Below are 22,456 nucleotides of genomic sequence, written 5' to 3'. Positions count from 1 at the left end.
TTTCACAAGGGGTGAGACTAAAATTTCTTTTTAGTGGGTGATTAAATGTTCTTTTCTCTTTCAGTCTCTTTTCTGTGGAAAATATTTTTATAAAAATGTAAAACTTATAAAAATAAAGTTAAAGAAAAAATTAAAGAAAAAACCCCTAGATGACTATAAAAACTATTAACTGTTAAAGTAAAAACCACAGTAATTAATTATTTGAAAGTCTGTAGCAACTTTCATCCAAGGATGTGACAAAGCTTTATCAATGTTTATCAGTTGTTGCAACTTATTTTCAAGATATATCAGTATTTTATACCTACTTTACAGAGGGGAAAGATGACATTTCTATAGTTTGAGGTCCACAGCTTAAAAAGAAATTATGCAAAATAACATGGATGAAATCTTGGCACCACTGAAGTAATTGGCAAAATCTTCCATTAACATGAATGTATATAGATCAGGGGTGCAAATGTATGAAAGTATGCAGCTCATATATCTGTTGTATTTACTCAAATCTAAGATGAGATTCCCGCCCCCCAATCAGGGTGGGAAAAGAAGCTCCTCATTTTACATTCACATACAAAGAAGCTTCATTAAATATATTGTTTATCATTAAAGTGCTGCAAAAGCCATTTCTGCTCAGTAATGGAAACCAACTACAACGCTGAATACAGCTAACACTGAGCAAGGTTATAAAACACATGGCCTATATCAACATTTCCCAACTGGTGTGTCATCAGTTGAGATGGGGAGCGTGGCTCCAGCCAGGCAGGTGGCATCCGGCTGGCTGTGTGCCACCTTTCTGCCCCCCCGCTCCGTCTGGTGGCCACATGCTGCCCCACTTTCTCCCCTGTTCTGCATCCGATGTGCCACGGTGCTTTTTTATTTAGGTAAGTGTGCCGTAGGGCAAAAAAGTTTGGGAAATGCTGGCCTATATTAGGCAAACATACTGATAGGAACCTACCACAAGAAAAGGGTAGTGCAGCCCATCTGAATAAAATATATTGTAGTGCCCATTGTGCACAGTCCCCCTCAGCACTGACTTTCTTTCAAGTCTCTTTTTCATGCACTTCAGTAAAGACGTGGAAAAGCTGGAGACAGTCCAGAGGAGAGCCACCCATATGATCAGGGACTTGCAAGGCAAGCCATATGAGAAAAGGCTGAGGGACTTGGGCCCCTTTAGCCTAAAGAGGAGAAGGTTGAGAGGGGACTTGATAGTGGCTAACCGCTATATCAGAGGAGTGCATCAGGAGCTTGAGGAACAACTGTTCACTAGGGCGTCCCTGGGGAAGACCAGGACCAATGGAAGGCAGCTTCAGGCTTAATACCAGGAAAAAAATCCTTTGCAGTCAAGGTGTCCCAACTGTGGAATAAGCTCCCTCCAGAGGTGGTGCAATCACCTACCCTGGAGGTTTTCAAGAGGAATCACCTCGCTGGGGTCACTTTAACCCCAGTTGTCTTCCTACGTAGGGTGGGGGGCTGGACTTGATCTGCAAGGTCCCTTCCAGCCCCTAACAATCTATGAAAAGTTATGGTAAGCCACTGCATTGAATGAATTTTTACTTCTTCTTTACTCTCACAGCTGAGCGCTGCCTTTCTCTCCCATTTCCAATCATTTCTGTTTCTTCATCAGCCTTAAATGTCTGGCAAACATCACCAAATGGCACTGCAAACAGTTCACCCAGAATCCCTCTGTTTCCCTCTCTCTTAGCTTGCTGCACGTGATTAGTGTAATCCTGCCCTCTGTGAGGTGGAGCCAGCCTCCGTTGCCCTATGCTTCATCTGCATATACATTTTTGGAGGATCCCAGGACTCATACCAAAAACACGAGGTTCCTGTCATGAGTTGGGAACTAATTAGCACCTGGATCCTTTATGGTGGGTATCTGGAGACACATACTGAGCACTGCTGAGCTGTGGAGCCACCGTTGCTTAAAATTCTATTAATTCTGGTGGGGCTCAGCCCAATGAACTATGGTAAATCAATTAACCTTTTGGCTGTGGACTAATACATAGTTTGTACTATACATAAATAAGTACAAAAATGCTACTTCAAAGCTTGTTTATGGAATACCTATGCTAAAACTTGTAGCTGTTTCAAAAACGGTAAAATGCATCAGTTCTGGATGAACTAAGTTTATGGATACCCATAGTAATTTGCCTATATGCGAATTACAACAGGCCTGTTTATTTCAAAATCAGTATTTTCAAATTTGCTTCTCACTTCCATGTGTGCAGGGAGAGCAGGGTCTGACGGTAAGGCAGCAAGGGGCAGCAGGGGGAAGAAAGTGTGTGTGTGGGGGGCCGGTGGCAGAGTGTAAGAGTAGCTATCCTGACCCCTCCGATTTATTTTCCCTGCTGTAGCAATGGGAAGAGAGGACAAATTCAAGATAACCCTCCAATAATTAGATTATATGCTTGGAAAATTATAACAAATTTATAAATTTTCCTTATATAGAATATAATTATTGGGAGGTCATCTTATTTTCAGTGTCATCTTATATTTGAGTAAATATGGTACTTTAGAGAGTGCTTACATTTTCATAGAGGCGGGCTCTGCCTTAGGTTGGCTGAATATGCTGTACAAGAACTATTCTGCTGGCTGAAGGTTGTATTCTTCTTCCAAGTCCCAAAATCTAAGAACCGGTGGCTTAGGATCCTAGTAGAATTTTTTGCCTAGACTTTCTTGATCCTTACAGCTGTCTTTTAGATCTAAATCCTTTTTGTGCTGTCGGATTTCACAAGACCTGAACAACGCTCTGACATGCCTATATATCCTGGGTCATTCTTTGCACATCCTCTGTGTTGCCAAGCCTCAGAAGTTTTCTGATTTTGATGTAAAATTTCCAAAAACACCGCTGATGATTATCAATTAAACATATGCTCCTGTGTGACTTTCCTTTAAAAAAGGGCACGGGCTTGGGTGCTTTTGAAAAATGAAGCTGTTTTCTGAATTTCTCTTTTCTACTTCTAATAAAGGCTGCTTGGCTACTGAGAGCTGTCACTTGCATAGACCTCACCACGCTCTCAGGTGATGACACCCCATCAAACATTCATAGGCTGTGCTACAAGGCCACACATCCAATCAGCGAGGATCTGTTGAGAGTTATGGATATGCATGATAAAGGTATGAATATTTATGACAAATATATGGTTTTAGTTATAATATTTACAAGCTTTGACGGTATAAAACTGTAGCAGTAAAAGGTGTGCCTTCTCTAAGTAAACACAACATATTCTTTACCACTTACCTCCTGAGCCTTACTGACAAACCTCTTACAAGTTAGAATTGCTCAGCCAAAAACCCCTGGGAGAGCAAAATGGATACTCTACAGTTTTTTACATGACAGTCTTTGAACAAGCACTGACTGCAAAACAGGTATCTCTGGTGATGAGGCAAGGTGAAGATTAAAAGCCTCCCCTTGGTTTTGAGCTCCAAGATTGAGATTGAAATGTGAGTAGTAAGAGAATGATCTCTTTTTTATGATAAAAATGAGTGTATTTGATATAGAAATCATTCAGAGAGTAAATAAGGAAACTCCTAATGTGTGTCTTTTAATAACTATACTGTAAGGTGGCACTAAGCCTGTTTGCATTCAATGCATGTGATGATGTCTTAGTAATATGGTGAGAAAGGGGAGTAAATATTTTTGGTCCTATGCTGAGCGGGTTTTAACGGGCATAGTTTTGGGATGTTGCTCTTGCCTTGGTGAAAACAGACACATACTGTATATTTAAAAGAGACTCTGCTCTTCCTTCACCCTTTCAAAACCCATCCACAGCAGGGGTTCCCAAACTGTGGTACACATGCCCCTAGGAGTACACAAAGAAAAAGTTTGGGAACCTCTGGTCAACAGGCTAATTATTTTGGCATGTTAGCTCTGTCTGCTTCTATGATGTGAGTCTCAAAAATGTCTAAACCCTGCTAGAGTTGACAAAAACTTAGGTTATGAAAGATGAAATCCTTTCCCATTCAAGTTAGTGGCAGAACTCCCATAATAAGCCACTTAGGGTGAAATCAGATGTGGGCCCAAACACAAATGTTAATGTTACACTTAGCACTGAATAAAATAAAATTGTCAAGGCACTAATATAGCCACACCAAGTTTGTTAACTGCTGGCAAGAAGATGACATCTTTTTGTAATGGTTGCAGTGGTAAATTTTATAATTTCCCCGGAGATTATATTCTACTGATGTGAAAAATGAGGAGGATGTTTTACATTATCATGTGATTGCATGACATTACACTGGTGCTATAACAAACTAACTACAAGAACACCATGAATCACATTGGTTAGGGCCTTATTTACCATTGTGACACTTTGGGTGCAGACAGAAGTGCAATTCCCCGATGTAACTGAGAACACGTTGCAGGAAGCCTTCCGAGTTGCAAGGATCCCCTGGAACAGACAGAAGTTCACTGGTGGTCTAGGGGGAGGGGAATCTAGCTGCTGGCTGACTCAGTGAAACTGCAAAAATTTCATAATGGGAGGTGGGAAAGGGAGGAGAGGAGCTCATTTTAGGGGTTCCCCAGCTGGTGCTGGGTGGTGGGGTGGGTGAATTGGAGCCCCCTTACCTTGGGGCTCCTCCAGTACATCTGCCCAATCTTTTAGTGGTGACTGAAAAACTCCCTGACCAAACTCATGCAATGAGGCGTCAGATTTTCACTTGGTTGTACATTTTTGTAGTTTTCTGCCATGCACTTGTTTGGTCACAGCTATAAACTGCTTTATGTGGCCAGATTGGGCGAAAATTGTCACTTCTGTCTGTCCCCTTGTATGTCTCTAACTGCCTTCCATTAATGAGTTTAGCCTCTCTAAACTTGGTGTAAGACTGTGGTAAATCAGACTCCCTGCTTTTTGGCCATATTAAAAAAGGGACTAGTCTTTCCAATATTCATAAACCAGAGTTCATAAAACTTCAGTTTTGTATAACTGATTAAAATGATTAAATAGCAGGCTAATTTTATTCAAATTTGTGAGGATAAAATGTAAAAAAAGAAACAGAGTGAAAGCCAGGTCTCACCTGAAGTGTTCAATCACTAACTTTTACTGGCCAAACAATACAATAGACCCTTAGGCAGAATACTCTATAGTACATTTCCTCATATAACAAATTCCTTACTGTACCGGTCTTAAATTGGCATTTTAAAGATGTCAGAATTATGTCTGCACTAGACTTTTTAATAAAATTCTATGGATGTACTATTGCCAGTGCAGATCCCTGCACGCTAGGCACCACTAGATCTGACAGAGATTTCTGCTCTTGGGACAGGCTAAAAAATCATGGTAGTAGTTACAACCCTGGCCACTTGAGCTCTGTTGACAGTAGTGTTGTCACTGTTGCTACAATTAGTGCAGATCCTGGGGTGGTAGGACAATGTATGGACAGGCCCTTATTGTAGATATGTAGCATGGAAATAAGCATAAGAAACAATTCATTGAAACTTTTTGCAGGTATTACTACTGCAGCTGTCTGTGTGTATCCAGCTAGAGTAGCTGATTCAATTAAAGCACTTAAGGCTGCTGGATGTAACATACCAGTAGCTTCAGGTAAGTTTTTCTTTCTTTTTTAAAAAATAATTCTTAACAGGACTTGTCCTCTGTTTATTTTCCAAAGTCTGTAGTAAACACCAAGAAGGCTTGTGTTTGTTTGCTTATCAGCAGTATGAAGGGTCAGGATGCTTTTTTTTTAAGTGAAAAGCATCAGGACTATTACATCAGAGTTCAGCTGGAAGATCTTGCGGGGTGAGACAGGCAGCAAGGAGGGCCTTTGAGATGTGCATATTGAACTCTCTTACCTGAATTGAAACAGCAAGGATAACAAAGCTTACTTAGTGGAATTACTCATCAACTTAGATATTAACATCAACAGATCAAAATCAAGAGGTTTGACTCTGAAGACAAAGCGGATGCTAACAGCTACAGATCTATTACTATTAAGGAACAATCTTGCAGACCGTTCCATATGGTTGGACCTTTCAGTTGCAGGAAAACCACTTACGCTCTCTCCAGGTGTAGGGGTCCTTACTTGTAGGAGAGCTAGCAGTTTCTTCACTCTTCATATGCCATCAATTCAGTATTGACTCAATTGCCTTTAATGAAAACCACCCAGAAATATATGTGATTTTTAAAAAAATTTTCTATTTACTTTGAGGAGAAGAGAACACTTTCAAGTTATATTTCAACATCATAAAGCAGGGAAAAAAGGAACAAAGCCATTTTTTTTTTTATAGGTGACATTCCCAGTCACCTGTAATAGCATAAGTGCCCTACAGAGTTGGATCATTGTTCCATTGAAGCTAGTACCCTGTATCTCATGGTGGTAGGGAGAGAATGCTAAAGAGAAAAGTATATATGCAGGGCGTATGTAGGCAGATCTGACCCTTTTTCAGCTTTCAGAAAGTTGGGAGGGTACCAGGAAGTCCTAATGTGGCGGATACCCTCCTATCATGTTTAATATAACCACTGATGGACCTATCCTGCATGATTTTTTTTCCAGCCTTACATGTGTATTGCATATATGTTTAAGTAAAACCAAAGGAATGTGTTGAGTAGTATAAGATTATGTAGAACTTGTACAGTATTATGATTATGATATGCTACTAAGCTACATAGTAGTGGCACTTATTTCTAAGAATGGTAGAAGGTTCAAGAATTTACACGTCAATGATCACTTGATGGGTGAGGCCAGGTTCAACCTTTGGTTATTCAGGCACAACTCCACTGCACTCCACTTATGTCCTTGCTTATCAGGGCTGACTTGGAAATAGCTCCAAGAGATGTGAAAGACACCTTTGTGCAAGGTGCATTAAAAACTAAGTGAATCACTAGTTAATATACTTGAGGGAAGAGCTAATGAATGCTCTTACTAATGAAGGTGCGGATGGACTTTTTGGACTTTGAGGACAGCTTCAGAAATAATTTTCTTTTGCATAGTATGAGTTAAACAGAAAAAATATCAAGGCTGATGGTTCAATTTCTTAAAAAAAAAAGGAAACCTCAGAGTTTTGATCTGTAAAATAATTTTCCTTTTGGGAGATAGGCCTTGTGTACCTCCAGTGCTTCTTACTAGTCATAGTGTTTGTTTACTGATCAGTGGTTTTTTCCCATTCTTCCCAGTGGCAACTGGATTTCCAGCTGGACAGACTCCTCTGCAAACCAAATTGGATGAGATTAGAATAGCAGTGGAAGATGGTGCAAGAGAGATTGACATTGTAATCAGTAGAACACTGGTGCTGACTGGCCAATGGGAAGGTAAGCAGTTACTAAAGCTAAGGAGCCAAGCTCTTACCATGTATTTATGCAAGCTTCAGATCCTCTCATCCCCCCAGTATTTACAATGGCACTATATAGTTTTGGTTGCTCATTGTTGGCCAACATTTTCAGAAGTGATTAGTGATTTGAACTGATGACTTGAAACACCTTGAAAAAGTCTAATTTTCCCAAGATAGGTGCTCACTCAGCACTCTCTCAAAATCAAGCTTTTCTAGGGCATGCGAAGGTGGATAGGCAGAATTGCTGTTCTCTTTGGAAAATCTTAGCCACTGCATTTCTTCTAGGACTTTATATAACTTCTGCATAGTTCAAGTGGATAAAAAGGTGAGTGAGTGTTGATGGACTTTATTAAAAATATATTTAAAAAATTTTAAAAGCTCAAGGTGTCCTTAATGTTTTTGTTCTTGGCAAAAGTCTGTGTGTTCTAGTTTCTTTTTCCAAAGTTGAGGGTGAAAATCTACTGTTCACATAATTACTGCTATTCCTGTGTCTTTAGAATGCTACTAATTAGCAAGCTCAATAATACTGGAGATTGTTTTTGCTCAAATTGGTTCTCTCTTAATGTACTGTGAATAGTTTGCCTTAAGTGCTGACAGTGCTCCCATAACTAATCCCCATGTAAAGGTAAACACCACATACTAGCCTTGGAGTGAAATTTCCATTTAGTTGTATAATGCAGCACTAATAGCCTGTTCGCTTAAAACATTTGAAAAAGGAACATTTGGTATGTGAATGTGGTTATGGAAATGTAATCAGCATGCCACATTCTTTGATCTCAGTCTTCCTTCGGTTAACCTTGGACCAAAATGACAGCTGTAGTACACCAGTGCTTGTATTTATGTGATGATAATCCCTATGTTAACTTGCTCATGTGAGTTGATCTCTTTTACAGTGGTATAGGTTGTAGCCATGTTGATCTAAGGACATAGGCAAAGTTCATAAACAGACAAGATTCACTTTTGCAAGTGGTTTACAAGGTTCAGGTCTCTTTTACAGTATCATTCAATTATATTACTTTGCCCTTGAGTACATGCAGTAAGCCTAGTGACTGGCATCAGTTTGTTGGTCCTTTAGAACAGCTACTTTAATTTTAGGTGCAGTTTTAGAAAGACAGAAGAGTGTGATTTATAGGGTGGTAAATCAGATAAGGTGCTTCTTACCTCTGGGTTGCTGGCTCAAGTCTCACCACAGTTGGTAGCAAGCAAAAGCTATTTAATGGCTACATGGTAGCCTCTGCTAGGAATGTAAATATCGTTTAAAAATTCATTTAAACCCTAATTATATCAGTTAAATGATTAACCCATAACACAGCAGCTGGGACACAGCTGCTGTTGGGAGCCACTCCCAGCTCCCAGAGTCCTTTGACTGGGAAGTGTGGAGGGGGAGGCAAGCCCAGCCAGACAACACAGCCCATGTGAAGCCCTGCACTGAGAAGGAAGGAGCACCTGTGAACTGAGCATCTTCCTGCTTAATTGACGAGTCATTAGACTGCTGCCTGTTTTCCTCTTAGGTTATAAGTCAGGGCTGGGCAAAATATGGCCCATGGCCTGGATTCAGCCCACAAGGCCATTCTATCCAGCCCACGGGGCCCCTAAAACATTTAGAAAATCAATATTTATCTGTCCTTGGTTCCTGTCAAAAATGACAGAAACCAGGGGCAGTAGGACCCAGGGAAAGCCTGGCGGCCTTGCCCTGCCAACTGGAATCTTCAGCAGGGGCTTCTGGCCTGGGTCCATGTCACTGCACCGTGCCAGAAATTCAGGTAAGGGGGGGCAGGGGAAAGCAGGGGAGGACCCTTGGCAGGGAAGGAGCCTGGAGAAGAACAGCCCCTCTCCCACCCCATGGCTGGTGCTCCCTGCTGCAGCTGGGCATGGGGCGGGTGAGGGGATGCTTTTCCTGTGCTCAGCGCCAGCTTGTAATCTGCCCTGCTGCAAGCCTGGGCCCCATGCCGGCTCCGGGCTTGCCCGTTGGGGCTGTGTATGGTGACAGCAGCTGCGGGCACCCCCCCCCCCAGCTTGCTGCGCAGGGCAGTGTTTGCTGCTGCTGGCACCCAGAGCTCATGTGCTGGGCAGCACAGAGGTGGCAGTGGTAAGCACTGCATGGCATGGCAAACAGGGGGGGCCGCAGCTGCTGCCATCGTGGCACAAGTCCAACGGGTGAGCCTGGAGCTGGCGCAGGGCCCAGGCTGGCAGCGGGGTATGTTACAAGCTGGTGCTGAGTGAGGAAAAAGCGGCATCTCCCCCAAACCATGGCTGGTGCCCCGTGTTGCAGCCACTCGCAGCCTGCACAGGGCTGCCTGTGTCTGCTCCAGACAGCCCCATGTGGGCTGTGAGCGACTGCAGCAGGGGTGCCAGCCGTGGGGTGGGGGAGAGGCTGCTTTTCCTCACACTCAGCATCAGTTCGTTACCTGCCAGGGAGTATGCCAGCTGTGTGCTGTCCCCCACCTGTACCACAGGGTTGGGGGGCACTGGGAATAAGTGGGAGCACAGAGCCTGCACCTGCATCCTGGGGCCAGTGCCAGTGGGGCCCAGAGCAGGGCAGCAGGAGTACAGGGGTCCCAGCTGGCAGGGGCTCTATGGAGCCAGGCCAGTACCCCCCTCTTGCTGCTGGTGCAAGCCAGCCTGGCTTCACAGACCTCTGCCAGTCTGTGCCTCACTTTGGACCCCACCAGTGCTGGCCCTGGGACAGTAGTCCCAAGATGGTGACCAGGGGGTGGATCACCTGTCAATGGTGGGGTGGGGGAAGCTATCCATGCGGCCCTCGACAGCTTGCCAAAACTGAGTAAGTGGCCCTCCACCCAAAATAATTGCCCGCCCCTGCTATAAGTACTAGTCCTCCATCCCTCTCCCTGTTCCTTGCTTCTCCCCCCCTCCCTCTTGCTTGCCCTTCTGCATTCTGATTCCTGCTGGGGCACTGTGCAGTTTCCCTTCCCTCCTTCTCTGCCAGACTGTATCCTCCCTGAGCTAAAGGGTAACTGATAAGCTAACCGGTTATCACTGCACTTATGAGGTAAATCTTTCACATCCCTAACCACTGCTAAATTGGTGATTCCAGTCCATTTTGGTCTCAAAGTGCATCAGTGCAGGTAAGCCATTATTCTAGATTTTACTGAGACCATAAATTCTCTGGAGCAGGTCTTTACTGTTCTGTTTGAATACTGTCTGACACACTGTTATTCTGACCTATGTCTGCCATTCCTAAGTGGTACTACATGCACAGTGATAAGAGTTTCAGGTGAGAGGCCTAGAATTGAAATGACCAAGATAATCAAGATGGTCTTCCAGTTCTCTGCCTGAGCTTGTATGTCTAGATTGAAGTCAAAAGGACATTGGCTGAGTGGCAAATAGAAAGCCCTGCCCCTACATCTGTGTTTTAGGAACATCAAAGGAAGTTATTAACCTACAGGTTGGCATTTTGTCTTTAGATAGAATTTCCTGAATGAGTTAAATTTTACCAGTGAAGTACACTTAGAGCATACTAAGGGCACTTAAAACATGAGTGTCTGCACATTAAACCTTGTTAACTCATGCTAAGTGCCCTTTGAGCATCTCAAAGTTTTATCATTTCAGGCAAGGGTTAACTCTGGACTGTGATACCTAGGCTGTTAGTGCAACTTCAGTCTATTCCAAAAAGATAAAATGAGCCGCCAGCACCCCAGAATGCACTGCTCTCAGCCACCCCATCCTCCATCTGGAGCAGTGATAGAGTTGAGGTGTCCTTGCTCGTAGTCACACCCCTGTTTGCCAGCCCTCTAGTGGCAACTCAGTGCTGTGCAAGGAAGAAATGATAGGAACTCTTAATGTTTGAATGCTCACAGTATGTTCTAACTTATTAACACCAATTAACCTGCCACAGATTTAGTATGGTCTAGGTGTAACATGTAACTGGTGCTGCCCTGCCCTTTCTTCTGCCTGACTTCACGCTGACATGGCTAACTCTCTCTACTCATAGGCAAACTCAAATTTTAAACAAAAATTGTATATTTCGCTATTTTTTTCTGTTTGATTTATTAGCCCTTGTGTGGTAAATGAGTAAAAGCCATACTTTAATAGTTGTCATGCTTGTCTATTGTGTAGTGTAGCAGGGGACCCAAACCCTGTTATTCAGACACAATGCAGGGGGAAGAAAACCCAATCAGTGCATCCAGGACATGTGTTGAAGTGGTCCACATGAAGGCAGGAGACTGGGCAGATGGCATTTAGAGATAAAAACTGAGTGAGACATTTGGGATAGGATTGGGGATTGAACCAGATGGTCCAGGAAGAGAAGATCTGTACCAGGGAGCTCCTGTCATTTTCAGAGAATGCAGCTGGCTAAGTGGGGCTGCAGTGACAGGAGCGCAGGCTGACCCTTAAGAGAGTAAAACCCCTGTGCATGGCTGGGGGAAGGCATGTAATGGGAAGGGAGCAGGGTTACTAGGTATATAAATTCAGGCCCTGAGCCAGAGGGAGTAATCATGCCCTGCAGGCTGCAGGGAGAAGAGCTCCTGTAGGGATTCTGACTGCAGGAAGCAGTGCCCAGGGATACCCCAGCTACCCTCAAGAGTGAGAGCAAGCCTAGCCCTGGGAGTTATAGCTTATGGAAGGCTTATAGCTTATTGTAAAAGCAGTTTCCATGTATTTCAGTTGTACTGGTGTATGTTTGTTTGTTTGCTTGTTGAACAACCAGAGAATTGAGAGTGCTGGTAGGGGTGGAGGAGGCCACAAACAGGATACTGGGTAGGTACCTTCCACTGTAAGGCTGAGGCCTGAAGAGCCAGAGCTTGAACCAGTAGACCTGAGGTGAGGTGCCTCAGCTAGAAGAAAAGGGGATGAGGCCAAATAGGCTGAAGCCCAGACTAGGGTTGGTGTCCAAGGGGTCCAGCATTAATCCAGGCCAAAAGAGAGAGAGAGAGACAATGGGGCATTGGGTCTGAACTCCGAGCACAGAGGGCTGAGCCCCAGTATAGAAAAAGGGACTAAGAAAAGCACCTAGAGCTTACCAGCTTCTAAGGGCAGCATCCCGTCTTCATCAACATTAAAGATATGACAGGTGAATTATCAGGGGAAAACTCTGAGAGGCAGGAGAACAGGTTGATCAGGACTTAGGTAGCCCTTAAGGGGGTTTCATGCCAGTCCTAGGGCACATTTTGTTACATATAAGTTATTGTGCTGCAAACAGGCTTATTGAAGTAACGAGCACTTCTGTCATGTCTATGCTGTTGGGATGTTAAAGTGCCCTTGGAAAGAATTTGTATTTGTAGTAATACTACATAAAACCATCTTACAAGATGGTTTAGGGTTCTTCTATGCTAGGGAGATGTATGACTATCATGTTAGATAATGAGCTGGCCCCTTTAAACTTAAATATGATATAGTTCTTAGTATAATCTGTTATAGTTGAGTTTAAACAATGTATTATTATCTGTTTGTGGTTAACTTTGTATTTCACTTGTAATAAGCCAAAATGTTTTAATATGAGACAGTAGTCTATACCAGCTGCTAAACTGTGCCTAGTATAATGTTCTGTAGAATGTGTCAGTCAACATCTTTGCGAAGACATTGCACCTGCAAATGTAGCTGGACCATCGAGTGGCTACTCTACCAAATATCCTGAAGTACATTAAAATATGTGTCCTAAAACTATGTTAGAACACCATACATGTGATCCTTAAGAAGAATGAAGATTTCATAAAGTCTAACTTAAATATGTGCAATTTCCGTGGCCATATGGAGGCATGATGCTTGTGACAAACATTTGATGATGGCTTATTCATGATGGTCTAATTACATTTGAAACAACTTTTACCAAACTTCTTATACATTTTAGCTGTCACAGTTATGAAAGAAACATTTCTTTTTAATGGAAACTAAAGCTCTGCTATGATGATTTCTGTCTAGAACCTGGGGTTTAAAGTAAAACAGCAAGGACTGCAAGACTTGAGATAAAGAGAGTTGGCAACTTTTTCCTATCTCTTCCATATGGACGAAAGTCATAGGAAGAGAGGAGCCTCTGCCTCTTTTGTGACTTAAGCAGATTTACATCAGACACAAAGTAGCCACTGTGGCTCATTGGTGGCTCTTATTAAAAGTTACAGTATTTTCTTTTTCCTTTACATTCATACAAACATCTGAAAATTGCCATATTTGCATGCTGATCACATATAGATAAACTGTCCATCAGTTTCCCCATCATACACTTGCACTCTGGCTGTTGTCTGCAATCAAAGTGACAAAGCATATTATAGCCATCCAGGAGCTGTGTTCCAAACCTGTTGGGAGGGAGGCCTAGTCTTAAATATGCATTTAGTTAACCTAGTTGTTTATTACACAGTCAGTAAGGGAACACCAAACTGTGCTTGAGTAGCTGTGACTGGTATCAGAAAATAGGTGTCAAGATCTGTTCTGCTTAACGTGCCAGAACTGTGCCTGACAGCTGTTTCTGAACATGCCTGTAGTTGCCATGCTTCAGAGTACACAACATGAACCGCTTTAGACACGAAGTGCTTAGAACAGGGGGTCACTGAATTATCCCATGCAATCACTTGAAAATAGAGCTGGTATTATATGATATGTGATTATGGAAAGAAGTGTCAAAGGAGAGTTCAAGGCTCACGCCAAGGCAGGAACTGAATGCCTGAAATTTATCTTGGGGAATGCAGGAATTGCTGGGGAAAGTTATGCAATACGTGTTATGCTGGAGGACAATGCCAGGTGATTACTATGGTTCCTTCTGGCCTTAAAAAATAATAACTTCTACTAAGCTTACCTGAAAATTACAAATCTCAGAATATGGACCATTGAAAAAATGACAGAGGAAGAACCAGATGTATGTGGTGCGGATGATTTAATCTGAATTTTGTCTGGGTTCTTCTGCATGGATTTACAACCTGTTACCTATGATCAGAGGTAATTGAGGAATAATGCTGAGGTGTAGTGGTGATGAGTGTGTATTAGGACACAGTTTTTAAAAAGTCAGGATTAACCTTTTCTTCATTCAATGTACATGATCTTTTAAGCACAGCTAGGTATGTGGCAAGATTGGAGACAGCATTTTTGTGATAAATAATTGAGTTTTATTTCAACAACAGGGGATCACAGAGAAATTTCCAACTGATTTCTGAGAGTTTGCTGATGACTGTGTTGACTGCAACCATGCAAATTAGTAATGAAGCCAGAACTATCCCCAGAAGTTAAATCTACTTGCCTACCCTTATAATATAATAATGATATTGTTAGTGGGAGGAAAACTCTCATACTTAATTTGTTCATCAAAGAGAATTACTCGAGTGAGTAAGTGGAATTCTTTTGTTACAAGGCTCCTGTTTCTATATCCAAGACTAGCATTCTATAGACATATAGGTGATTTATAATATAGGTAATGCTCTAGCTGTTTCTTATGGCTAGGTATGATAAAGCCTTTTTATATGCTCAAATTTATATGAGGAAGCTGGAAGAAAGGCTAAGGAACTCTCTTTCTAAGCAGGTTCCATGTGTTATATAAATTTGAAAAACTGCAGTTAGGATAGTAAATACATCTATGTTCCAGTGACTTCATAAACCATGACTACCTTGCTTTTGTGGTTTATAGTAATGAAAGAACCTCTCCATATACCTAACATCCATATATTTTTATGGTTATTTTCTCATGCTGTAATTTTTTTCAGGTGTTACTGAAAAAAATTGTAGGTTTAGATTTTTTTTTAAACCTGGAGTTTACTGTTCATAATTTTTCTTAACCTCAATTCTTCCATTCTAGAGGGGGCGGAAAAAAGCTACCTTGATGATTGGAAAAGAATTTCCTGAAGGTTTAATCAAAAAACAAATTTAGAAATTTGGATGGCCTAACAATATTCAACAATATGCCAGAACAGTTTTAAAGTAACTCAGAATAATTGGATGTACCTAAAATATTTAAGCTAGCTGTATAGCAATCTTTTAAGTGCTTTTTAACAACGTAGAATATAAAAATCAGATTTATTTCATGGCTTATTTGGGGTTGGGCAAATAAGTCCTTAAATTAGATTTTAACAACGTAAATTCACTTATCCTTGATATCTAGCTTTCTTTGTTTTGCCACAAGAATAACACAAATAAAGGGAGGTAATTTGTACTTAAAAGAGTAAATAGGCTATATCCTTTAAGAAATGGAAAACCTTTAAATTTTGGGAAGCATTGTCTAGAATTACGGGCTTTAGAAAAACCCCATGACGTCTGTTAGAATCCTCTTGTTGACATCAAGATATATGGTGAAAGGATGTGTGTCTCAAAGCTGGGTGAGATGCCATGATCTTGCCAGTGCCCTGTTTCTGGTAAACACAGTCTTATGGTGTTTGTCATGTGATCAGCCCCTTGAAAGCACTCTGCAGCCATGCCCTGACAGAAGTGCATGATGTAGAGCGCTTTATAAGTCCCTTATTGTGCAACAAATTAACCCTCATTATACAAAGGTTCAGATGAAGGTGCTTCAAAGCAGAGCACCTTTACTTCTGTTTGATTGGGCGACTGGGCTGATGCAGCCCAGACCTGTCTCCGGTGCTCTCTGTATGATGGGGTGGGGGGAAGGCTTCAATCCACTAGAGGTGGGGAGCTGTAGTGACCTCCCTCCCCTCTCTTCTCCCCCACTCCCTACCCCCATAGTGTAGACAACATCAGAGTGGGGTGCGGGAGAAGGGGATGCTAGGGGAGGAAAAGCTGCAGATATGAAGCTCCTTGGTTGGATCAGTTCCAAAAGGAGCTCCACCCCCCACCCTCCCAGCCCAGCAGAAAATGTCTGTTGGGTTGGGATGGTCAGCCTAACTCATGATGCTTTCTGTGAACATCTTTCAGTGCTCTTAATTTGTTCTGAGTCCATGATGATGCATCAGCTGCTCTATCCTAGTTTCAAGCTGCAACACTGTTCTGCAAGCCTAGCCTTTATTGTGGAATTGTCCCAAACTCCTTATCACCCTGGGTCCCAATAAATATTGTTAAGGTTCCCAAAATTGGAGGTTCTCTTATATTTTGAGAGAGACACTTAAAATTGCCTGCATCTTCACTGGGTGTCTGCATTGCAATGTTAGGAAGCTACTTTACTAATGAGGTTATTGACTGATCTGCAGTTATGGAAGAAAAGCCACCAATTCACTTTGCTGTCTGCTCTTTTTCCAAAGCTCACCCATGTCCCATGTGTGTTAGTGATGCCATACTTTGACCTTCCATACAAGGAAACTAGGTGAATGGAAATTTCAAGGATGGAAAATGAAGGGAAGAGAGGCCAGGGAACAAGGAAGATAAAACAGGGGAGTGATGGGGAGAGAAGGTCAAACCCTAGAAGAAAAAATGTTTTAAAAACTGAAAAATGGACAGAAAGGCAAATCCAAAAACAGAGGCAGTCAAATTATGATTAATTTTGATACTTTATAGGAAGTTAGTTTTACACCAAAAATTTATTTTATAATAATGGATTCCTCCCCCCTCCTTAAAATAATGCCAGCAGATTTTGAACAATTTTTTCACTTCAGATGGTAAGACAAACTCTTTTTCCAGGCTATAAAAAATAAAATAAATTGTTGTGCTTACATTAATATATATGTTGATTCTGTGGAAGACAGAAGAGAACCTAGCTTGTTCTCGGTCTACTTTTTTCTCTCAGTATATATTTAGATTGGAGAGGAACCACCTGCTCTTATTTTTTTCCCTTTCCTTTATTGACTGTTCATACTTGAACCTTGTTATAGGTGAAAATGACAACCTTTAATAAGGCTATTGCTCAGTGTATCGGTGTATTGCTATTAACCATTTTTCCTTGAGTATTGTGGATCTATTTTTAAAGAAATCAAAAGTGAGGATCTCTTGCAGTTTCTCTAATGAGTGTGGAATGGGTCAGTGGTGTAAGCCCAATGTCTGGAAAAACTACATTTTTATTAGATATTTTGGAAAATATTTTCTGACTTTGTGTTTTACTGGTCCATTTCTTCTGGCAATCATAGGAATGCATTTGTGGATACAGCTTCAGGCAGCCATCAGCATTAGCTAACCCTACTTGAATCTGAATAGTATAGACTTTAAAATACCAGTTCTTTTCAGTACTCTGACTAGGTTCCTGCCATTCATAGAACTGGTGCAACAATGTTTTTTCTTGGCATTAATATTAATTATCTAAAAAACCTGAAGTCTCCATGAAAACCTGGGTTTGGATACATGCTTGGTTAATGTGGCATTTTGGGGGTGTGCATGTGTGTATACATGTGTGTTTTAGGAGGGATGTAACTTGAGTATCATGAAGCCTATTGTATGGGAATCGTTTAGACAAAATAACCTTCTGCATGCTTTTTTTCAAAACTGAAACTCCCCACACCCTTTTATTCTAAAGGGGTTTGTCCAAATTGTCCTTGGTCAAAATGTTTCATGTTTACTAGTTTGTGACATGATATGTGCTAGGTCGGTTGCCTTTCCCCAGCACAAGCAGTTGCATTTCTCTAGTGCTATACAGTTGCAAAATGCTTTACAATATTTTAGGACTGAGGAGACTATATAAATAGACTTAAATCATTGCAATTCACAAAACTGTATCGTACATACCTGTCTGTTCCCCATTCATTTAAAAAAATGCATATGTTTTTTCCCCTATTGTTGTAATGTCATAGGAACTGATGGCTGAGGGTCCTTAGTTATCCCTCTCCTTTGGGTTGACATACATGCCATTAGGTATGCTGTGGTTGAATTCATTGCAGCATGGTATGCGTCTCTAATCAAAATGGAGAGAATGGAGTACATTACTGCCTTTACTGATCAGTTATAGGTAGGCAACTTTCTTTCATGACATCCAGCCTCAATGCATATTGTTTGAAAGTTTGTGGAAGCATATCTTAAAACTAGAAGAAGCTTGAATCTTTCATTTGTTACTTATTTCAGTAGCAAGATGGTAAAGTTGCTGTCTAAAGGCCTCAGGAAATAGGCACTCCAAAAAGAGAAACAGTGCATTAGGATCTAGCACAAAAGCCAGTCAGTGCTCAGGAAAATAGTACAGGTTCTTTTGTATTTCTTTCTGAATGTTACGTTGATGTAGGTTTCTGGAGTATCATCAGTTGATCAATAAAACATGTTACACTGTATGGTAGTAATGATTAATTCACACCTTTGGTACATAGCAAGACGTGAGGTGAAGCCAGGTGTCTATAAAGGGACTTGCAAAGTGCATTAGCCAGTTGTCTGCTAATATGTATTGTATTTCTCAGAGGAACACCACAGCACTATGAAGCATAGCAGCTACATCCTAATGTGCCAATGACATCAACAGAGTGCAGCGGCACAGCAGGTGGAGTGGAGGACCAGCAGTGAAGCAGTTTGACAAGTCCAGTCACATGGTTCCAGGTCTCTCTTGGGGACTTGGAGGAACGACTAATCTTACTGCTATATAAAAGCTTGCTACAGTATGCCCATATTATGAACATTCTGCAGGAACGACGCATTTAAAGCTGTATTTGAACTTTCATGAGGCAGTTGGCATAACTATACTTGGTTTTACAAAAACCATTGTGTTTTCATTCTTTTATGTCTTCACATTCCACAGCGGTAGGTATTCATATTAAAATATACTTGATCCTAAGTTAATATGGATTGGGAAGTGACTGGCTAGCCTGCTGTACAGCAGAGAAGGACTGGGGGGTTACAGTAGACCATAAGCTGATTATGAGCCAACAGTGAGCTCTTGCAAAAAAACCTGACAGCATCCTGGGTTGTATCAACAGGCGTGTCACTTGCAAATCAAGGGAAGTGATTCTTCCACTCGATTTAGCAATGGTGAGGCTTCACCTGGAGTACTAGGTCCAGTTTTGGGCCTCACACTTCAAGAATGTGGACAGTTTCCAAAAAGTCCAGCACAGAGCATCAAAAATGCTTAGGCACCTAAGATGCAAGGCTTAAGAGGAAAGGCTGAAAAAGCTAGGGTTATTTAGGCAGGAGAAGAAAAAGCTGAGAGGGGATTTGATAACAGCCTTTTGTATTCCTGTCTGGAATATTCTAGTGGCTATTACCTGGTCTAGCTCTCGTTTCGAGTGCTGCAGTCTCCGTCAAAACAGAACGATGGGAATTCCCAGTGCTGCCTTCCTTGTACCTCTTTGCTTTTATCAAGTTAAGAGGGCTTTCTTGTGTTCATGTTGTTGTTTGTGGCTGTTGGTTTGTGGTATGTTGGGGGAGGAGGTCCCCCCATAACTTGTTTTTCTTAAAAAAAAAAAATCTTAATATTTCCAAATGTATTCTACTCCACCTTGAAATGAGCCTCAAGTTGTTAGGGAAGGAAGTACACTTGTGTTTGTGGAGTACTTGTGGCCTTGGTGACCTCTTCTAGGTTCAAAGCAAAGTGGGGTTTTTTTCTTCCCTTTGGTTTGTTTGTTTAATAGCTACAGGTTCACACAAGAGCTCCTTCCTGAATTCAAACCAGTTCATGTTATCAATTATATATAAAAGGGAGGACCAAATTCTGCCTTGGGATGTCTGTGTGCAACTCCAAATAATTCCACAGAGACATGTGCAGATCCATCTAAGGGCAGATTTAGAGTAGAGGGTGAGGGAGGAATGGAAAGCAAGAGACAGAATGGGATGTTCTGTCAGGATGAAAGAGACGTTTCAGAAAGATGGCAAGAGCTAGAGGTCAGGGTTAGAATGAGGGAAAACAACATGGTGAATGTACAAGAAAGCTATTAACATAATGGAATGACTTTAGAAGTACTGATTCAGTTTATTGCTACTTATTGCCAGACAGATTAAAAAAAAAAATCCATATTTGTAAGTCTTTGTGGTGCTTTTACTACTGACTTATTCAGATGTGATTGGCGTATGGGACATACTCTTGGTTTTGAATGAAATGACATTACCAGCAATTAAAATAAATTTGAAATGGTGTAGTGGTGCTAATCACCTACAAGTGCAATAAATTATATGACTGTAATATTTAAAGAATTTATAAACCAATTTTATAACTAATTATTAGACTTATAACTAATTATTAGACTTGAGTAAAACCCAGAAGTGGAAATTAACAGCATGGCATGAATACTTTTTGACTAGCTCTTACCGTTTTTCAAACGTCTTTTCTATAGGTCTTTATGAGGAGATCCGCCAGTTTCGTCAGGCCTGTGGAGATGCTCATATGAAAACAATCTTGGGAACAGGAGAGTTGGGATCACTTACCAATGTGTACAAAGCCAGCATGGTTGCTATGATGGCAGGTAAGCATATGCATTTTGAATCACCCTCTGCTTTCCCTGGATGCATTTTCTATGAAGTTTTAAATTGGAGGGGGTGACAAATCCACTTACAGTCATGGGAAGCTAAACACTCAGAACAGGCAGAACTCTTATCCAGGAACCACTATACTGGCAAGTAAAGGACATGGCTTGTTCTGTATAAACACAGTGTGATGTTTGTTAGTAATGGTCCCAAAGGGGGAAATACTGTTCAAACAAGTTTAAGACAAAAAAAATCCTGTATTTATATAACAGCACCTATTCAGCCCATGATACTGTTCACTGCATAAGTATATTTTAGAAGACAGCTTTGGCTTAGAGAAGCTTGTAATCAAGTTATATGTTTGCTCTAGAAACAAAACATTGACAGAAAACTTTTCCTCACCATTTCCGAATTTTAAATATTTGGACCAACTCTAATATTCACTGGGCGCATTTGCTTTATGTAGCAAGTACTAAATGACTGTTCAGTATGCATTGGTACTGCGCAGTTCTGGCAGCACATGCTTATTTTTAGATGCAATGTCACTAGTGATGAGCTACAGTGACCTAGCTCATTGTTAAGGCGATGTAGCATTGGCGTTGGAGTTTGTGCCCACTGATGCTACATTGCCATAGCATCTCATTTAGATGCACCCAATCAAACTGTAATCTGTTCATCCTTCTTATTCATTTGCCAGGTAGCATATATGTAAAAATTATTTCACAGTATACCTTGGACTAGATTTTGCAATCTTTATTCATATCACCTTTGATTTATACCATGGGTAGAATCGTTCTTCTTTTGAATGATTGTTAGAAGGATTTAGAAAAGTAGCTATTAACATTAATGTACAAAGTTCTTGGCATTTTCAGGAAGCAATTGGCATCTGATGTCAAATATCACAACCTCGGCGGATCCAAACAGATGTATGCTTTTTTGGGAATCTTTGTCCAAGAAATTCTGAATATTATACCCATAGAATCTATTAGATCAGCACTGCCCAACTTCTGAGCAGCTGAGGGCTGCAGACCTTCCTGCTCTGCCGTGCCACAACTTGCAGCACTGTGCTGCACTGCATGGGGACCCCAGGCCCTGCGCCTTCTGGGCTGTGGGCTCCCTAAGTCCAGTGGGCTATGTTGCACTGTCCTGTCTCCAGGAGCTGGGGCAGGATGTAGAAGCTGGGGGAGGGAGTGGGAGCTCAGAGATGCCAGTGGCAGGAACAGGAGAGCAATGTGGGGAGGAACACCTGAACTGCAACATCTGGCTGCCCGTTAGACATCCCTGTATTAGATGATTGTCACACATTTAAAATATGATGGAAATATCCTTCAAGATTCATTTGGACATTTCCCATTTGCATCTTGTCATCCTTTGTTACCCATGGAATGATCCAATCAGATCTCTCAAAAATCAGGTTATTGTGTCAAAGTTTCCAAATCACTTCTTCCCTAATGCTTATAATGAGGGAGTTTAGAGTTGTGTTAAATGGGGGGAAATTTGACTATCTGATAATTAAAACCCACCTAAGTTACTCCACCTTTTGAGCATCCCATTTGCTTATGTCCATCTTATTATACGATATGCAGTCAAGGACAGGGAATATTTTTGTGTGTGTTTTTAGAGAAATAATCAAAATTTATCAGCCGGGAGCAAATAACACTCTAATAAATAGTAACAATTTTCTGCTTCTACGACAGATTTCTCTGTGACCTTGTGCAAGTCATCTCACCCCTCTGTATCAGTTTTTCACTGTCACATGAAGATGTTTACCTGAAAAGCTATTGAGACACAATTGAGATAGGACAGTACAGAGCACTATGCTGTTAAATATTGTTTTTATCCATACATTGAAATGGTTACAGTAGGCATAAGAAAAGTATACAGTAGACTGACCTGCTGCTCATTTCCCCTGTTTTTCTAATACAGAATCATTGAAAACTAGCAAGTTCTACTGGGGTGTTATGTACATTTTCAGATTTTTTTTTCTTGTGTAATTTTCTTTTA

General features: G+C 41.3%; 1 protein-coding gene across 1 annotated transcript in view; it reads left to right on the top strand.

Annotated features, from left to right (window-relative positions):
* DERA (deoxyribose-phosphate aldolase) overlaps positions 1 to 22,456 on the top strand; it is an 87,078-nt gene that overhangs the window by 25,457 nt on the left and 39,165 nt on the right. The window contains exons 3-6 of the mRNA XM_019544495.1: positions 2,964 to 3,111; positions 5,442 to 5,537; positions 7,107 to 7,241; positions 20,323 to 20,451. Coding sequence (XP_019400040.1) covers positions 2,964 to 3,111; positions 5,442 to 5,537; positions 7,107 to 7,241; positions 20,323 to 20,451 — 508 coding nt within the window. The remainder of the gene's footprint in view (positions 1 to 2,963; positions 3,112 to 5,441; positions 5,538 to 7,106; positions 7,242 to 20,322; positions 20,452 to 22,456) is intronic.

This window comes from Crocodylus porosus, unplaced genomic scaffold (genome assembly GCF_001723895.1).
Source record: "Crocodylus porosus isolate Cpor-Errol unplaced genomic scaffold, CroPor_comp1, whole genome shotgun sequence".
NCBI lineage: Eukaryota > Metazoa > Chordata > Crocodylia > Crocodylidae > Crocodylus > Crocodylus porosus.
Note: the sequence above shows the minus strand (reverse complement) of the source record. Positions and strands in the feature narration are given on the sequence as shown.